Source organism: Bombina bombina, chromosome 7 (genome assembly GCF_027579735.1).
Source record: "Bombina bombina isolate aBomBom1 chromosome 7, aBomBom1.pri, whole genome shotgun sequence".
Classification (NCBI taxonomy): Eukaryota; Metazoa; Chordata; class Amphibia; order Anura; family Bombinatoridae; genus Bombina; species Bombina bombina.
In genome coordinates this window covers 172,287,938-172,304,994 of record NC_069505.1, presented here as the reverse complement: position 1 = coordinate 172,304,994, position 17,057 = coordinate 172,287,938, and the positions used below count along the sequence as shown (strand labels likewise).

Sequence of the window (17,057 nt, the reverse complement as noted above, 5' to 3'; positions counted from 1 at the left end):
CCAATACAGCTTTTTTTTTTTTATAAAAAAAAAATAAATGTATAGTTTTGCTTATTTTTAAATAACATTGCTACTGTTTATGTAGAGTCTTTTCATATGCAAAGGAAGGGGGAAAGGTCTGTTTTTTGCTATAAAATATGGGTGTTCCAGTTAACCTTTTCAACAGTGCTAAACTAGGAGCTTCTAAGTAAGTTTTTTTTTTTTAACGGTTTAATACTGGATTTTTAGATCAGTATCTGTGCTTATTATTCTTTATAGTAGTGTCTATTACATGCAGTTAAATGAAAATTGGTTTGCACTGTTCCTTTAAATGTCACATAATTCTGCACTATGTGCAGAAGAAAAAGTATTTTTCTTCAGTGCGTCTTGACGAGTTGTCTAATCAAAGGGCACAAAGTTGTGCTGTTGAACTACATGTAGCGCTCCCTCTCTGGGTAAAGCAGAAGGCTGCTCTACCCAGCGCAGGAGTGTGCTACGTGAAGCGGCACGACATGGTGCACTGTGATTAGACATCAAGACGCACTGAAGAAAACAGACAAGCAGAAGAGGCTGGTGAGGAAGGTAAGGCAAATATGGGTTTGGGGAGTTAAATCTTTAAAATCATTCTGAACATTGTGCAGAATTATGTAACATTAATTTGAACATTGACTGGACCTTTAACTTTATTTAAGGAGTTTAACATTTAGAAAACGAAAAGGAACTTCCTTCAAAATAAAATGGTGTAGATAGCCTCCCTCTGCTAAACTTTTATTTGAGCGATTCTCTACATAGCAGCTGTTTTTAAGTTGCTGCACATTACTGATGTACGATTTACAAGCGTTTAACTTATTACCTTGAGCATTTCAATGTCTTCAATCTTAACTACAAATTCATCTCGCTCCCGGTAAATTCCCTCTCCTTCGCTTTCCTGGTTTTCATCATCTGTGAAACCTTCAAGTGCAATGCAATCTTGCGACTTGGCCAGGATCTCAGGTTGGGTGGATTCAGGCTGGGCAGGTTTGTTGCTTTCAGAACCTTTAGACTTTTCTTGAGCAATGTTTGAAGAAGACAAATTAGAAGACTCTTGTTTTGCCAAAGCTGCTGCTTTATCAGATTCTAGGAAGGGAGTAGACATTTTGTAAATAAACAACCAACCAATCAATAAATATTCTCAAAATATCTTGGACAACATCAACTAACTTACCGTAGGACACTATGACTTTGTCTAAGATTTTGACTTTAATACTAAAAGAAATAATATTATATATTGGGGAGTTATATCAGTGTACCAATGGAACTATTACTAGACTATGTAAATATGTTAGTAACAGATAAATATGCAGACATTGTTTGTGTGCTTCAATCAATCATTATGTATTGTCTATATTATAATGCTCTACCCTGAACCAGCCAAGATACTGAGGTTTATCCCTACTTTCCAATTTATTTCTATTATCAAATTTACGCCATTAAAGGGACATTAAACACTAAATACATGCTAGATAGAATGATGCATTCAAAGAAAAGATTAGTCCATGACTAACATGTAGATGTATTTTTTAAATTTTCATTAGTTGTTTAAAAAGTGACAAAATAAGTGTAAAGTTTTAGTGTCTATAAAACACTGGGAGCTGCCATGTTGTAACTTGTGTTACCTTCTCTACTGTGGCCAATTAGGGACAGTTATACATAGGTCATTAGAGTGTGCAGACAATGGTTGTGCTGGATTTAACAGTGTTCTGCACTTCCATTTCTAACAGGAACTGAAAAGCTCACAATTTCAGAATGGAATTACAGGCAAAGAGGACAAAATAAATAATGAAAGTATATTGCAGGGTTGTTTTATATATACAATTTATCATTTTATATTACCATCTCAAAGTGTTTAATGTCCCTTTAACTTTGTATTGTTTGTTGATGAGTGGGTAGGTAGGCTAATGAATGTGCATGTCTGGAGCACTATATAAAAACAATTTTGAAAGAATACTTTTAAGAATTTGTTTACATTTGAAAGAGCAATAGAGGGCAAACATGCACACTACCTACCTAGATACCTACATAATCCCTGCCATTTATTGCTCCAGATAACTACTTAGATATCTCTTCAACAAATATAATGGGAATGAAACAATTTTTATAAAACTGGAAACTTTTTTTTTTTTTTTAAATGGTATGCTCTGACTGAATCACATTGTCTTACATTTTACAAGAATAGATGCTACTATGTGGAAGCCAGTGAGCAATAGAATTCCGGGACTCTTTAGTACACAATCAAGCACTTCCTGTTAGTTTCACGTTACAGTTAAAAGGAAAATAACCACCTTGTAACTACATGTTGTCAGGTTATCACATCATATCAGCCAAGTCATCTGAAGTAACTGGTTTTCACTAGAGAAATTCTATCTACCATTTTCTTTATTTGGGGTACATTACAATGTTATTTTACTACACTAAACTGTTATACTACAATCATAAGATATATGCTTACCTGTTTAATTTATTTCATGGTGGTGAGAGTCCACAATCCATTACCCCTAGGAATTACTCTTCCCTGCCACTAGGAGACGGGAAAGATTCCCAAACCCCAAGAGCTCTATAACCCCCCACCCGACCACTTTACTGGAAACTAGTCTGATGTATAGCCAAGTAAAAAAAGTAGGAAAAGAATTAAGAGCAAAATGTAAAAAAAAAAGCAAGAAAAAAAGATGTGCAAAAAGAAACAAACCATCACCAGAAAAATAACAGGTTGGGGTCTCGTGTACTCTCACCACCATGTAAGAAATATATTTATGAGGTAAAGATAAATTAGGTTTTCTTTCATTCATACAGGTGATGAGAGTCCACAATCCATTACTCCTGGGAAATAATAACCAAGCTGTAGAGTCCACAAGTAATGAGAAATTAAGGGCAGGCTATAAAGAACACCCTTTTTCACAAAAAACAAAATCCAGAACCCAAATAGAATGCAAAGAAAAGAACATAAATTTATTCTTACCTGATAAATGTATTTATTTCTTGAAACGGTGAGTCCACGGATCATCTTAATTACTCTTGGGAATACCACTCCTGACCAGCAGGAGGCGGCAAAGAGCACCACAGCAAAAGATGTTAAATACCACTCCCCCTACCCACATTCCCTAGTCATTCTACCAAAGGGAAAGGAGAAAGGAAGTAATCTAAAGTGCAGAGGTGCCTGAAGTTTATAGAAAAGCAAACTGTCTGAAAAACAGGGCGGGTCGTGGACTCACCGTGTCAATAAATAAATAAAATTTATCAATGTAAGAATAAATAATGTTTTCATTCTAATGACACGGTGAGTCCACGGATCATCTTAATTGCTGTTGGGAACCAATACCAAAGCTGGAGGACACGGATGATAAGGGAGGGACAAGACAGTTAACCTAAACAGAAGACACCACTGCTTGAAGAACCTTTCTCCCAAAAGAAGCCTCTGCTGAAGCAAAAGTATCAAATTTGTAAAATTTAGAAAAAGTATGCAAAGATGACCAAGTCGCAGCCTTGCAAAGCTGATCTACAGAAGCTCCATTTTTTAAAGCCCAAGAAAATGAAACAGCCCTCATGGAATGAGCCGTGATTCTCTCAGGAGGCTGCTGACCAGCAGTCTCATATGCCAAGCGAATAACACTCCTCAACCAACAAGAAAGAGAAGTAGTCGTAGCTTTCTTACCCTTACGCTTCCCAGAAAAAACAACAAAGAAGAAGACTGGCGAAAATCCTTAGTCACCTGCAAATAATATTTCAATGCACGAACCACATCCAGGTTGTGCAAGAAACGCTCCTTATGAGAAGGAGGATTAGGACGCAACGAAGGAACAACAATCTCTTGATTAATATTCTTATCAGAAACAACCTTGGGAAGAAAACCCAAGGCAGTACGCAGAACTACCTTATCAGAGTGAAAAATAAGAAATGGTGATTCATACTGTAAGAAATAGCCATCAGAAACAAAACCTTCCAGGATAACATCTTAATATCCAAAGAATGCATAGCTTCAAACGGAGCCTGTTGAAGGACCCTAAGAACCAAATTAAGACTCCAAGGTGGAGTAACAGACTTAAACACAGGCCGAATTCTAACCAAAGCCTGACAAAAAGAATGAACATCTGGCACATCTGCCAGGGGCTTGTGCAATAAAATAGATAAAGCAGAAATTTGACCCTTCAGGGTACTAGCAGATAAACCCTTCTCCAAACCCTCCTTGAGAAAAGACAAAATCCCAGGAATCCTAGCTCTACTCCACAAGTAGCCTTTGGATTCACACCAATACAAATATTTACGCCAAATCTTATAATAAATGTTCCTAATTACAGGCGTTACGAGCCTTAATCATAGTCTCTAAACCACGCTTAGAAAGAATCAAAACGTTCAATCTCCAAGCAGTACGCTTCAGAGAAACGAGATTTGGATGAAGGAAGGGACCCTGCAGAAGAAGGTCCCTCCTTAATGGAAGACGCCAAGGCGAAGGGAAGACATCTCCACCAGATCTGCAAACCAGATTCTGCGAGGCCACGCTGAGGCAATGAGAATCACCGGTGCCCTTCTCTTCTTTGATCCGAGCAATGACCCCAATGAAGAAGAGCAAACGGAGGGAACACATATGCCAGACTGGAAGTCCAAGTAACTGCCAGAGCAGGAACAGCCTGCGGATCCTTTGGACTCAACCCGTACCTCGGGAGCTTGGCATTCTGACGAGATGCCATAAGATCCAACTCCGGCTGCCCCCAACTGAGAATCAAGCTGGCACAAGCAAAGAGAATGACTGAGGATTGTGGGTAGGGGAGTGGTATTTAACAACTTTTGCTGTGGTGCTCTTTGCCTCCTCCTGCTGGTCAGGAGTGAAATTCCCAACAGTAATTAAGATGATCCGTGGACTCACCGTGTCATTAGAAAGAAACATATATGTGTGTGTGTGTGTGTATGTGTATATATATATATATATATATATATATATATATATATATATATATATAAAATCAAAAAGAAACAAGAAGATGCAAAGGCTGTTTCCAAACATAATGACTTTATTCAGGTAAAAAATTCTGTGAATACACAATATTTATATAACACGGAAGGGGACGGCACTCTCATACCGGACCAGGTACACATCCTATGACCCTGCAACATGTTCAGCCCTGGGTGCTCACCAGCACTTACAGGAAGCTGTGCTGTCTGCAGAGTCACAGGCAGTTATAACCTCAGACAGGTCTGGGTGCAAGAACCATAGGGAAAATTACAAAACAAATTAATACAACACACAGAGAAAGTCCAGCACTCACTTACAGGCTCTCAGCTAAGATTTAAAAGCAAAAATGGAAAGGTTAGTTACCGCATCTGGCCAAATGGGACAAGCCCAGGTACCACGTCCAGTATGAGAGTGCAGTCCCCTTCCGTGTTTTGTATATGTCGAGGGTGATTACATAAGCCTGTGCACCCTTCCCTTGTTCCCAGTTTGTTTGGATTTGAGAGCTTGCATTGTGTGGCTGTTTTAGTGTCCCAGGTATTGGAAAGGACCTTGACATGTTACCTGGGCTCGTCTCATTTGGCCAGATGTGGTAACTAACCTTTCCATTTTTGCTTTTAAATCTTAGTTGAGAGCTTGTGAGTGCTGGACTTTCTCTGTGTGTTATATTAATTTGTTTTGTAATTTTCCCTATGGTTCTTGCACCCAGACCTGTCTGGGGTTAACTGCCTGTGACTCTGGGGACAGCACAGCTTTCTGTAAGTGCCGTTGAGCACCCAGGGCTGAGCATGTTACAGGGTCATGGGATGTGTACCCGGTCCGGTATGAGAGTGCAGTCCCCTTCAGTGTTTTGTATATGTCTAGGGCAGGGCTCGACAAACCCAAGAGCCTAGGAGCCACTGGCTCCTAGAATTTTACCCCTGGCTCCTAACTTTTGGGGTTATTCTCCATATGTCTATATACAAATCCAACTGTCTGGCTTCTAAACATATGCCTGGCTCCTAAATATTCTTACTGGCTCCTAATTTTTAACACATTTGTCAAGCACTGGTCTAGGGTAATTACATAAGCCTGTGAACCCTTCCCTTGTTACCAGTTTGTTTGGATTTGAGAGCTTGCATTGTGTGGCTGTTTTAGGGTCCCAGGTATTGGAAAGGACCTTGACATGGTACCTGGGCTTGTCCCATTTGGCCAGATGCGGTAACTAACCTTTCCATTTTTGCTTTTAAATCTTAGCTGAGAGCTTGTGAGTGCTGGAGTGTGTGTATATATATATATATATATATATATATATATTACTAAATCAGAGTAAATGTTATAAAAAGACCTGTACATGTGTAAAATGCACACAAACATCTAGTATAAATAATCGCTATTGCAATCAGTCAATTACATATGCATTCATACATGAACAACAATCTGCAGCTCATCCAAAAGCAAAGGGATACTCCTCAATTATCCCCTTTCAATACAAAACATAGAAAACACAATAAATGGAAAGCGCTGATTGTTAGCAGAAGAAGAATAATAAAATCTGTAAAGATATATATAAAATCAAAACAAGAGTTTTTCTTGGTATTCCTCTTTCCTTTTGTCCCCTTTTAGTTGTCCACTTACTTGACTCTACTTCAATTGATATGAGGAAAGGATAGCGTATCCTCCAATACTCCTGATGCAGTGAGGCGTATTGGAGGATACGCTATACTTACCTCATATCCATTTATTGTGTTTATATATACATATACACACACACACAATTAAAAATAACCAAACAGGCAAAAAGACCTCAAAGCCTTCCTCAGAAGAAGCAACAAATAGTATAAATTTAGTAGAAGTGTGCAAAGAAGACTAAGTAGCTGACTTGCAAATTTAGTTAACAGAAGCCTAATGCTTAAAAGTCCAAGAAGTGGCAACTGATTTGGTAGAATGGGGACTAATCCGTTTAGGTGGAGGCTTTCTCAACTCCAAGTAAGTCTTGTGAATCAAAAGTTTTAACCAAGAAACCAAAGAAACTGCAGAAGCTTTCTGCCCCTTCCTTGATCCAGAAAAGTGAACAAACTAGAAGTTTAAAATAAAGGTGAATAATCCACAAATGTCTCCACCATCAGTATTCAAATAAAATCCATATTTTATTTCAAAAGGCATCTAAAAACACGTATACCTTCACAGAAAGAAATGGGATGGAAAAATCTGTCCAGCCAAAAATACGTCTGACCAGTTTCGGTCACAAAAAGACCGTAATCATAGACATACAGAGAGGCACAGGTGTGTTATTTTAAGCTAAAAACAGCTATGTGATTGGATACAACCATTGGCATCAAAATTGGGAGGAATTTAAAGGGACACTAAACCCACATTTTTTCTTTCACGATTCAGGTAGAGAATACAATTTGAAATAACATTCCAATTTACTTATATTAACTAATTTGCTTAATTATTTAGATATCCAATGTTGAAGAAATAGCAATGCACATGGGTGAGCCAATCACACGAGGCATCTTTATGCAGCCACCAATCAGAAGCTACTGAGCATATCTAGATATGCTTTTCAGCAAAGGATATCAAGGAAATGAAGCAAATTAGATAATAGAAGTAAATTAGAAAGTTGTTTAAAATTGCATGCTCTTTCTAAATCATGAAAGAAAAAAATTGGGTTTCATGTCCCTTTAAAGATACAGAAACATAATGAATTAAAGAAAAAGAATTTAATTAATCATCATGAAGAACATAGTCCATATGTATAGTAATAAAGAAAAAAACTTCTTATACATATTATACTAATCATAAACATAAATAGAAAGTATATATACATTCAATTTGTTTACATATTTGATTTGTACATATCGATAAACATGATGTCTTAGCCTCAGCCCTTATGTACACTAGTTTAAACAAAAACAAAAACTTGGAATATTAGCTCTTCTCAATATAGAATTAGGGTATCCTCCAAGAAACTACATGGCTTGTAAATAAATAAGCACTAATTGTGGGCAAATAGGTATACAATCAATTAGGATTTATCAATGAGTTACAAATAAATACAGATTATAATCTATACATGAGATAGCATAGGACTAACTGAAGTGGACATAGAATATATCTACTCATTTTGGTGCATACTATTATAGTCGCCTTCACCATAGCATAAGTAGATACTATTTAAACAGAAACTAATACTAGGGGTGTTGACTAATCCCAATAGAGTATTAAGGTAATTTCAAGACAATTGCATAGTTAATAAGTAAGCGTTAATATGTAGAGGATCTGGGGTCCTAAGGTGTAACTACTAATTAAGAAGCTTAACATATATACACATTTATGCAATCTAGGTATATGCAGAAAATACAATTAGTATAGTTGCTCATACAAAAAATATTAGCACACCTAGACTATAGCTGATACCATAAAAACCCAGATGATTAAGAAACCTCAAAGCCAGGTAATTGTATATGCAAGAGATAGTCAGCATAGACCTTATAGAGGGGAGGAAGATGTATGAAACCAAAATTGAACACCATCTTAATGTTGCCAATAGTTGATAATATATTCCGAATTGAAACCCACTGGAACCAAGCTCTTTAGCTTAAAGATCCAGTAGATTTCCTGGCGACATAATATAGACAATCTGTCCCCCCCTCTAGCTGGTTTTTGGATCTGCTCAATTGCTCTCCAAGTGAAAGTGCTAACATCTTGGTTATGCACCTCCAGGAAATGTCTGGACAAGGCTGAACACGGTCTTTCACCTGACATATATGAGAGGTGTTCCCTAATATGTGTGCCTACATCCCTAGTAGTCCTTCCTACATAGTATCTATGGCATTGTGTGCATTCAATCAAATAGATAATAAAAGTGCTTTTGCAATTAACACAACCCTTAGTATCTATTATTTCCCCTGTATGAAAGACTCAAAGTCTTTCCAACATGAACATAGTCACATGAGGTACATGTACGTCTCCCAAATTTGTAGGTACCGTAACAATGTAACCATGTGTTCTGGGATGCACCATCTCTAAGCATACTTGGGGACAAGATATTGCCTAAAGTAGCACTTCTTTTGGCTACAAACATGCAGCCATTTCCTATTGTCTTAGTTTCTTGTCTCCAATAAGTATGGGTACATTTTTATTTACAATTTTACAGACCTGATCATATTGGTTTGAATGTGAGGTGATGAACTTGGGCTTCACTTGTGTCACTTGATGTGTCTGTCCTTTTGACTTACTACTCCTCAAAAGGGAACTTCTATCCATTTTACTGACTACATCAAAAGCTTTTTCCACAGTATTCCTTGGGTACCCCCTATCTTTTAACCTGTGCTTTAGGTCCATACTCTCTTCAAGGAAGACATAATTCTTAGTACAATTGCTGTGTAATCTTAGAAACTGTCCCTTGGCAATGCCCCTGAAGACATGCCTAGGGTGGTTACTCTTTGCATTTAGTAAATTGCTGAAGGTTAGATAAAATTGTGTGTAACCCTGCGCAGGATTTTCTAAAATGCCAATATGCCAGTAGGTAATGGAGAACCCCTGTCTCCACAAGTAAAATAAAAAAGATAAAAATAACTACCTTAAAAAAAGAAAAGAAATTTTAAAACCTCTGGCGCTACAAAAAATTTTGTTGCTAAAATTGGAAAATAGAAAAATTGGATGAATATGATATGACCTACTTGGTTAAAAAACAATATTAAAATATTATAAAAAACAACCTTTGGTCTTAGTGATAACTAAACAACGTTTGTTATATGTGCAAAAATATGTTTTTATTACATAAAATAAACAAACAAAATAAAAATAAAAAATATGCAGATAAAAAATATAGCTGATCAGCTAGTACAATTAGAAATAAATAAGTGCAGTATCAAAAAATAAAATAGCATAAACACAACAGAAATACACAATAGAACTTGATCCAAAGAAAGTTCATAAGCCTTCAAGGGTTAATATGGGTTAGATCCAGATCGGAACGAAATCAGAGACTCCTTCAACAGCTGAGATGTCGAATGCCAATTGTAGCTGGAAGGGAGCTGAAAACAGAATTTATGTTTACCTGATAAATTACTTTCTCCAACGGTGTGTCCGGTCCACGGCGTCATCCTTACTTGTGGGATATTCTCTTCCCCAACAGGAAATGGCAAAGAGCCCAGCAAAGCTGGTCACATGATCCCTCCTAGGCTCCGCCTTCCCCAGTCATTCGACCGACGTAAAGGAGGAATATTTGCATAGGAGAAATCATATGATACCGTGGTGACTGTAGTTAAAGAAAATAAAATATCAGACCTGATTAAAAAACCAGGGCGGGCCGTGGACCGGACACACCGTTGGAGAAAGTAATTTATCAGGTAAACATAAATTCTGTTTTCTCCAACATAGGTGTGTCCGGTCCACGGCGTCATCCTTACTTGTGGGAACCAATACCAAAGCTTTAGGACACGGATGATGGGAGGGAGCAAATCAGGTCACCTAGATGGAAGGCACCACGGCTTGCAAAACCTTTCTCCCAAAAATAGCCTCAGAAGAAGCAAAAGTATCAAATTTGTAAAATTTGGTAAAAGTGTGCAGTGAAGACCAAGTCGCTGCCTTACATATCTGATCAACAGAAGCCTCGTTCTTGAAGGCCCATATGGAAGCCACGGCCCTAGTAGAATGAGCTGTGATTCTTTCAGGAGGCTGCCGTCCGGCAGTCTCATAAGCCAATCTGATGATGCTTTTAAGCCAAAAAGAGAGAGAGGTAGAAGTTGCTTTTTGACCTCTCCTTTTACCAGAATAAACAACAAACAAGGAAGATGTTTGTCTGAAATCCTTTGTAGCATCTAAATAGAATTTTAGAGCACGAACTACATCCAAATTGTGCAACAAACGTTCCTTCTTTGAAACTGGATTCGGACACAAAGAAGGCACGACTATCTCCTGGTTAATGTTTTTGTTAGAAACAACTTTCGGAAGAAAACCAGGTTTAGTACGCAAAACCACCTTATCTGCATGGAACACCAGATAAGGAGGAGAACACTGCAGAGCAGATAACTCTGAAACTCTTCTAGCAGAAGAAATTGCAACCAAAAACAAAACTTTCCAAGATAATAACTTAATATCTACGGAATGTAAGGGTTCAAACGGAACCCCCTGAAGAACTGAAAGAACTAAATTGAGACTCCAAGGAGGAGTCAAAGGTTTGTAAACAGGCTTGATTCTAACCAGAGCCTGAACAAAAGCTTGAACATCTGGCACAGCCGCCAGCTTTTTGTGAAGTAAAACAGATAAAGCAGAAATCTGTCCCTTCAAAGAACTTGCAGATAATCCTTTCTCCAAACCTTCTTGAAGAAAGGATAGAATCTTAGGAATTTTTATCTTGTTCCATGGGAATCCTTTAGATTCACACCAACAGATATATTTTTTCCATATTTTATGGTAAATTTTTCTAGTTACAGGCTTTCTGGCCTGAACAAGAGTATCAATGACAGAATCTGAGAACCCTCGCTTTGATAAAATCAAGCGTTCAATCTCCAAGCAGTCAGTTGGAGTGAGGCCAGATTCGGATGTTCGAACGGACCTTGAACAAGAAGGTCCTGTCTCAAAGGTAGCTTCCATGGTGGAGCCGATGACATATTCACCAGGTCTGCATACCAAGTCCTGCGTGGCCACGCAGGAGCTATCAAGATCACCGATGCCCTCTCCTGATTGATCCTGGCTACCAGCCTGGGGATGAGAGGAAACGGTGGAAATACATAAGCTAGGTTGAAGGTCCAAGGTGCTACTAGTGCATCTACTAGAGTCGCCTTGGGATCCCTGGATCTGGACCCGTAGCAAGGAACCTTGAAGTTCTGACGAGAGGCCATCAGATCCATGTCTGGAATGCCCCACAATTGAGTAATTTGGGCAAAGATTTCCGGATGGAGTTCCCACTCCCCCGGATGAAATGTCTGACGACTCAGAAAATCCGCTTCCCAGTTTTCCACTCCTGGGATGTGGATTGCAGACAAGTGGCAGGAGTGAGTCTCCGCCCATTGAATGATTTTGGTCACTTCTTCCATCGCCAGGGAACTCCTTGTTCCCCCCTGATGGTTGATATACGCGACAGTCGTCATGTTGTCTGATTGAAACCGTATGAATTTGGCCTTTGCTAGCTGAGGCCAAGCCTTGAGAGCATTGAATATCGCTCTCAGTTCCAGAATATTTATCGGGAGAAGAGATTCTTCCCGAGACCAAAGACCCTGAGCTTTCAGGGGTTCCCAGACCGCGCCCCAGCCCACTAGACTGGCGTCGGTCGTGACAATGACCCACTCTGGTCTGCGGAAGCTCATCCCCTGTGACAGGTTGTCCAGGGTCAGCCACCAAAGGAGTGAATCTCTGGTCCTCTGATCTACTTGTATCGTCGGAGACAAGTCTGTATAATCCCCATTCCACTGACTGAGCATGCACAGTTGTAATGGTCTCAGATGAATTCGCGCAAAAGGAACTATGTCCATTGCCGCGACCATCAAACCTATTACTTCCATGCACTGCGCTATGGAAGGAAGAGGAACAGAATGAAGTACTTGACAGGAGCTTAGAAGTTTTGATTTTCTGGCCTCTGTCAGAAAAATCCTCATTTCTAAGGAGTCTATTATTGTTCCCAAGAAGGGAACTCTTGTTGACGGAGATAGAGAACTTTTTTCTACGTTCACTTTCCACCCGTGAGATCTGAGAAAGGCCAGGACAATGTCCGTATGAGCCTTTGCTTGTGGTAGGGACGACGCTTGAATCAGTATGTCGTCCAAGTAAGGTACTACTGCAATGCCCCTTGGTCGTAGCACCGCTAGAAGGGACCCTAGTACCTTTGTGAAAATTCTTGGAGCAGTGGCTAATCCGAATGGAAGTGCCACAAACTGGTAATGCTTGTCCAGGAAGGCGAACCTTAGGAACCGATGATGTTCCTTGTGGATAGGAATATGTAGATACGCATCCTTTAAATCCACCGTGGTCATGAATTGACCTTCCTGGATGGAAGGAAGAATTGTCCGAATGGTTTCCATTTTGAACGATGGAACCTTGAGAAACTTGTTTAGGATCTTGAGATCTAAGATTGGTCTGAATGTTCCCTCTTTTTTGGGAACTATGAACAGATTGGAGTAGAATCCCATCCCTTGTTCTCCTAATGGAACACGATGAATCACTCCCATTTTTAACAGGTCTTCTACACAATGTAAGAATGCCTGTCTTTTTATGTGGTCTGAAGACAATTGAGACCTGTGGAACCTCCCCCTTGGGGGAAGCCCCTTGAATTCCAGAAGATAACCTTGGGAGACTATTTCTAGCGCCCAAGGATCCAGAACATCTCTTGCCCAAGCCTGAGCGAAGAGAGAAAGTCTGCCCCCCACCAGATCCGGTCCCGGATCGGGGGCCAACATCTCATGCTGTCTTGGTAGCAGTGGCAGGTTTCTTGGCCTGCTTACCTTTGTTCCAGCCTTGCATTGGCCTCCAGGCTGGCTTGGCTTGAGAAGTATTACCCTCTTGCTTAGAGGATGTAGCACTTGGGGCTGGTCCGTTTCTGCGAAAGGGACGAAAATTTGGTTTATTTTTAGTCTTGAAAGACCTATCCTGAGGAAGGGCGTGGCCCTTACCCCCAGTGATATCAGAAATAATCTCTTTCAAGTCAGGGCCAAACAGCGTTTTCCCCTTGAAAGGTATGTTAAGCAATTTGTTCTTGGAAGACGCATCCGCTGACCAAGATTTTAGCCAAAGCGCTCTGCGCGCCACAATAGCAAACCCTGAATTTTTCGCCGCTAATCTAGCCAATTGCAAAGTGGCGTCTAAAGTAAAAGAGTTAGCCAATTTGAGAGCATGAATTCTGTCCATAATCTCCTCATAAGAAGAATCTTTATTGAGCGACTTTTCTAGTTCATCGAACCAGAAACACGCTGCTGTAGTGACAGGAACCATGCATGAAATTGGTTGTAGAAGGTAACCTTGCTGAACAAACATCTTTTTAAGCAAACCCTCTAATTTTTTATCCATAGGATCTTTGAAAGCACAACTATCTTCTATAGGGATAGTAGTGCGTTTGTTTAGAGTAGAAACCGCCCCCTCGACCTTGGGGACTGTCTGCCATAAGTCCTTTCTGGGGTCGACCATAGGAAACAATTTCTTAAATATAGGGGGAGGGACAAAAGGTATGCCGGGCCTTTCCCATTCTTTGTTTACAATGTCCGCCACCCGCTTGGGTATAGGAAAAGCTTCGGGGGGCCCCGGGACCTCTAGGAACTTGTCCATCTTACATAATTTCTCTGGAATGACCAAATTCTCACAATCATCCAGAGTAGATAACACCTCCTTAAGCAGAGCGCGGAGATGTTCCAATTTAAATTTGAATGTAATCACATCAGGTTCAGCTTGTTGAGAAATTTTCCCTGAATCTGAAATTTCTCCCTCAGACAAAACCTCCCTGGCCCCCTCAGACTGGTGTAGGGGCACTTCAGAACCAATATCATCAGCGTCCTCATGCTCTTCAGTATTTTCTAAAACAGAGCAGTCGCGCTTTCGCTGATAAGTGGGCATTTTGGCTAAAATGTTTTTGATAGAATTATCCATTACAGCCGTTAATTGTTGCATAGTAAGGAGTATTGGCGCACTAGATGTACTAGGGGCCTCCTGTGTGGGCAAGACTGGTGTAGACGAAGGAGGGGATGATGCAGTACCATGCTTACTCCCCTCACTTGAGGAATCATCTTGGGCATCATTTTCTCTAAATTTTGTGTCACATAAATCACATCTATTTAAATGAGAAGGAACCTTGGCTTCCCCACATACAGAACATAGTCTATCTGATAGTTCAGACATGTTAAACAGGCATAAACTTGATAACAAAGTACAAAAAACGTTTTAACATAAAACCATTACTGTCACTTTAAATTTTAAACTGAACACACTTTATTACTGAAAATGTGAAAAAGTATGAAGGAATTGTTCAAAATTCACCAAAATTTCACCACAGTGTCTTAAAGCCTTAAAAGTATTGCACACCCAATTTGAAAGCTTTAACTCTTAAAATAACGGAACCGGAGCCGTTTTTACATTTAACCCCTATACAGTCCCTGGTATCTGCTTTGCTGAGACCCAACCAAGCCCAAAGGGGAATACGATACCAAATGACGCCTTCAGTAAGCTTTTTCTATGTATCTGAGCTCCTCACACATGCATCTGCATGTCTTGCTTCCCAAAAACAACTGCACAATAGAGGCGCGAAAATGAGGCTCTGCCTATGATTAGAGAAGGCCCCCAGAGAAAAAGGTGTCCAATACAGTGCCTGCCGGTTATTTTACCTGATTCCCAAGAATAAAATAACTCCTCAAAACTATGAAGTATTAAAAATGCTTATATATCAATCGTTTAGCCCAGAAAAATGTCTACCAGTCTTTAAAGCCCTTGTGAAGCCCTTTATTCTTATTTAATAAAAATGGCTTACCGGATCCCATAGGGAAAATGACAGCTTCCAGCATTACCGAGTCTTGTTAGAAATGTGTCATACCTCAAGCAGCAAAAGTCTGCTCACTGTTTCCCCCAACTGAAGTTAATTCCTCTCAACAGTCCTGTGTGGAAACAGCCATCGATTTTAGTAACGGTTGCTAAAATCATTTACCTCTTACAAACAGAAATCTTCATCTCTTTTCTGTTTCAGAGTAAATAGTACATACCAGCACTATTTTAAAATAACAAACTCTTGATTGAAGAATAAAAACTACATTTAAACACCAAAAAACTCTAAGCCATCTCCGTGGAGATGTTGCCTGTACAACGGCAAAGAGAATGACTGGGGAAGGCGGAGCCTAGGAGGGATCATGTGACCAGCTTTGCTGGGCTCTTTGCCATTTCCTGTTGGGGAAGAGAATATCCCACAAGTAAGGATGACGCCGTGGACCGGACACACCTATGTTGGAGAAATGACAATGAATCCAAATCAAAAGAACAGCAGAGAACCAAAATTGAGGTGTTCAATTTTACTTACACCGTGTTTTGGTCTCTGCAGCAGCGGTCAGACACTGAAAGATAACAGTGGAAGCGGATGTTTCTTTAATGTAAAAGCCGATGTCAAGTAACTGCTCCACTCAGGGATTCTCACAGTATCGAAGCCGGTCTGTAATGACTACGTCACGTAACGTCAGAGTAGGCGGAGCAAACTGACGTTACGTGACGTAGTCATTACAGACCGGCTTAGATACTGTGAGAATCCCTGAGTGGAGCAGTTACTTGACATCGGCTTTTACATTAAAGAAACATCCGCTTCCACTGTTATCTTTCAGTGTCTGACCGCTGCTGCAGAGACCAAAACACGGTGTAAGTAAAATTGAACACCTCAATTTTGGTTCTCTGTTGTTCTTTTGATTTGGATTCATTGTCATTTCAGCTCCCTTCCAGCTACAATTGGCATTCGACATCTCAGCTGTTGAAGGAGTCTCTGATTTCGTTCCGATCTGGATCTAACCCATATTAACCCTTGAAGGCTTATGAACTTTCTTTGGATCAAGTTCTATTGTGTATTTCTGTTGTGTTTATGCTATTTTATTTTTTGATACTGCACTTATTTATTTCTAATTGTACTAGCTGATCAGCTATATTTTTTATCTGCATATTTTTTATTTTTATTTTGTTTGTTTATTTTATGTAATAAAAACATATTTTTGCACATATAACAAACATTGTTTAGTTATCACTAAGACCAAAGGTTGTTTTATAATATTTTAATATCGTTTTTTAACCAAGTAGGTCATATCATATTCATCCAATTTTTCTATTTTCCAATTTTAGCAACAAAATTTTTTGTAGCGCCAGAGGTTTTAAAATTTCTTATCTTTTTTTAAGGTAGTTATTTTTATCTTTTCTATGTAGTAAATTGCTGCCAGCAATAGGCTTCCTATAGAGAGCAGAAACCACTCTCTGTTCACTGGGTAGTCCCGTGAGAGAGATGTCCAAAAAGGACACAGTATCTCTTTGCCACTCATGCATAAATTGTAAGCCAACATCATTGGTGTTTAGAAGTTTAACAAACTCATCTGCTCTTACTGAGTCAGCTGACCATATAAGCAACAGATCATCAATGTAACGCATGTATTTAACAATACATGCT

At 39.4% G+C, this 17,057-nt stretch overlaps 1 protein-coding gene across 1 annotated transcript in view; it reads right to left on the bottom strand.

The window, feature by feature from the left end:
* Window positions 1–17,057, bottom strand: part of QSER1 (glutamine and serine rich 1) — a 368,580-nt gene that overhangs the window by 155,340 nt on the left and 196,183 nt on the right. The window contains exon 5 of the mRNA XM_053720408.1: window positions 833–1,095. Within this exon, the coding sequence (XP_053576383.1) occupies window positions 833–1,095 (263 nt within the window). The remainder of the gene's footprint in view (window positions 1–832; window positions 1,096–17,057) is intronic.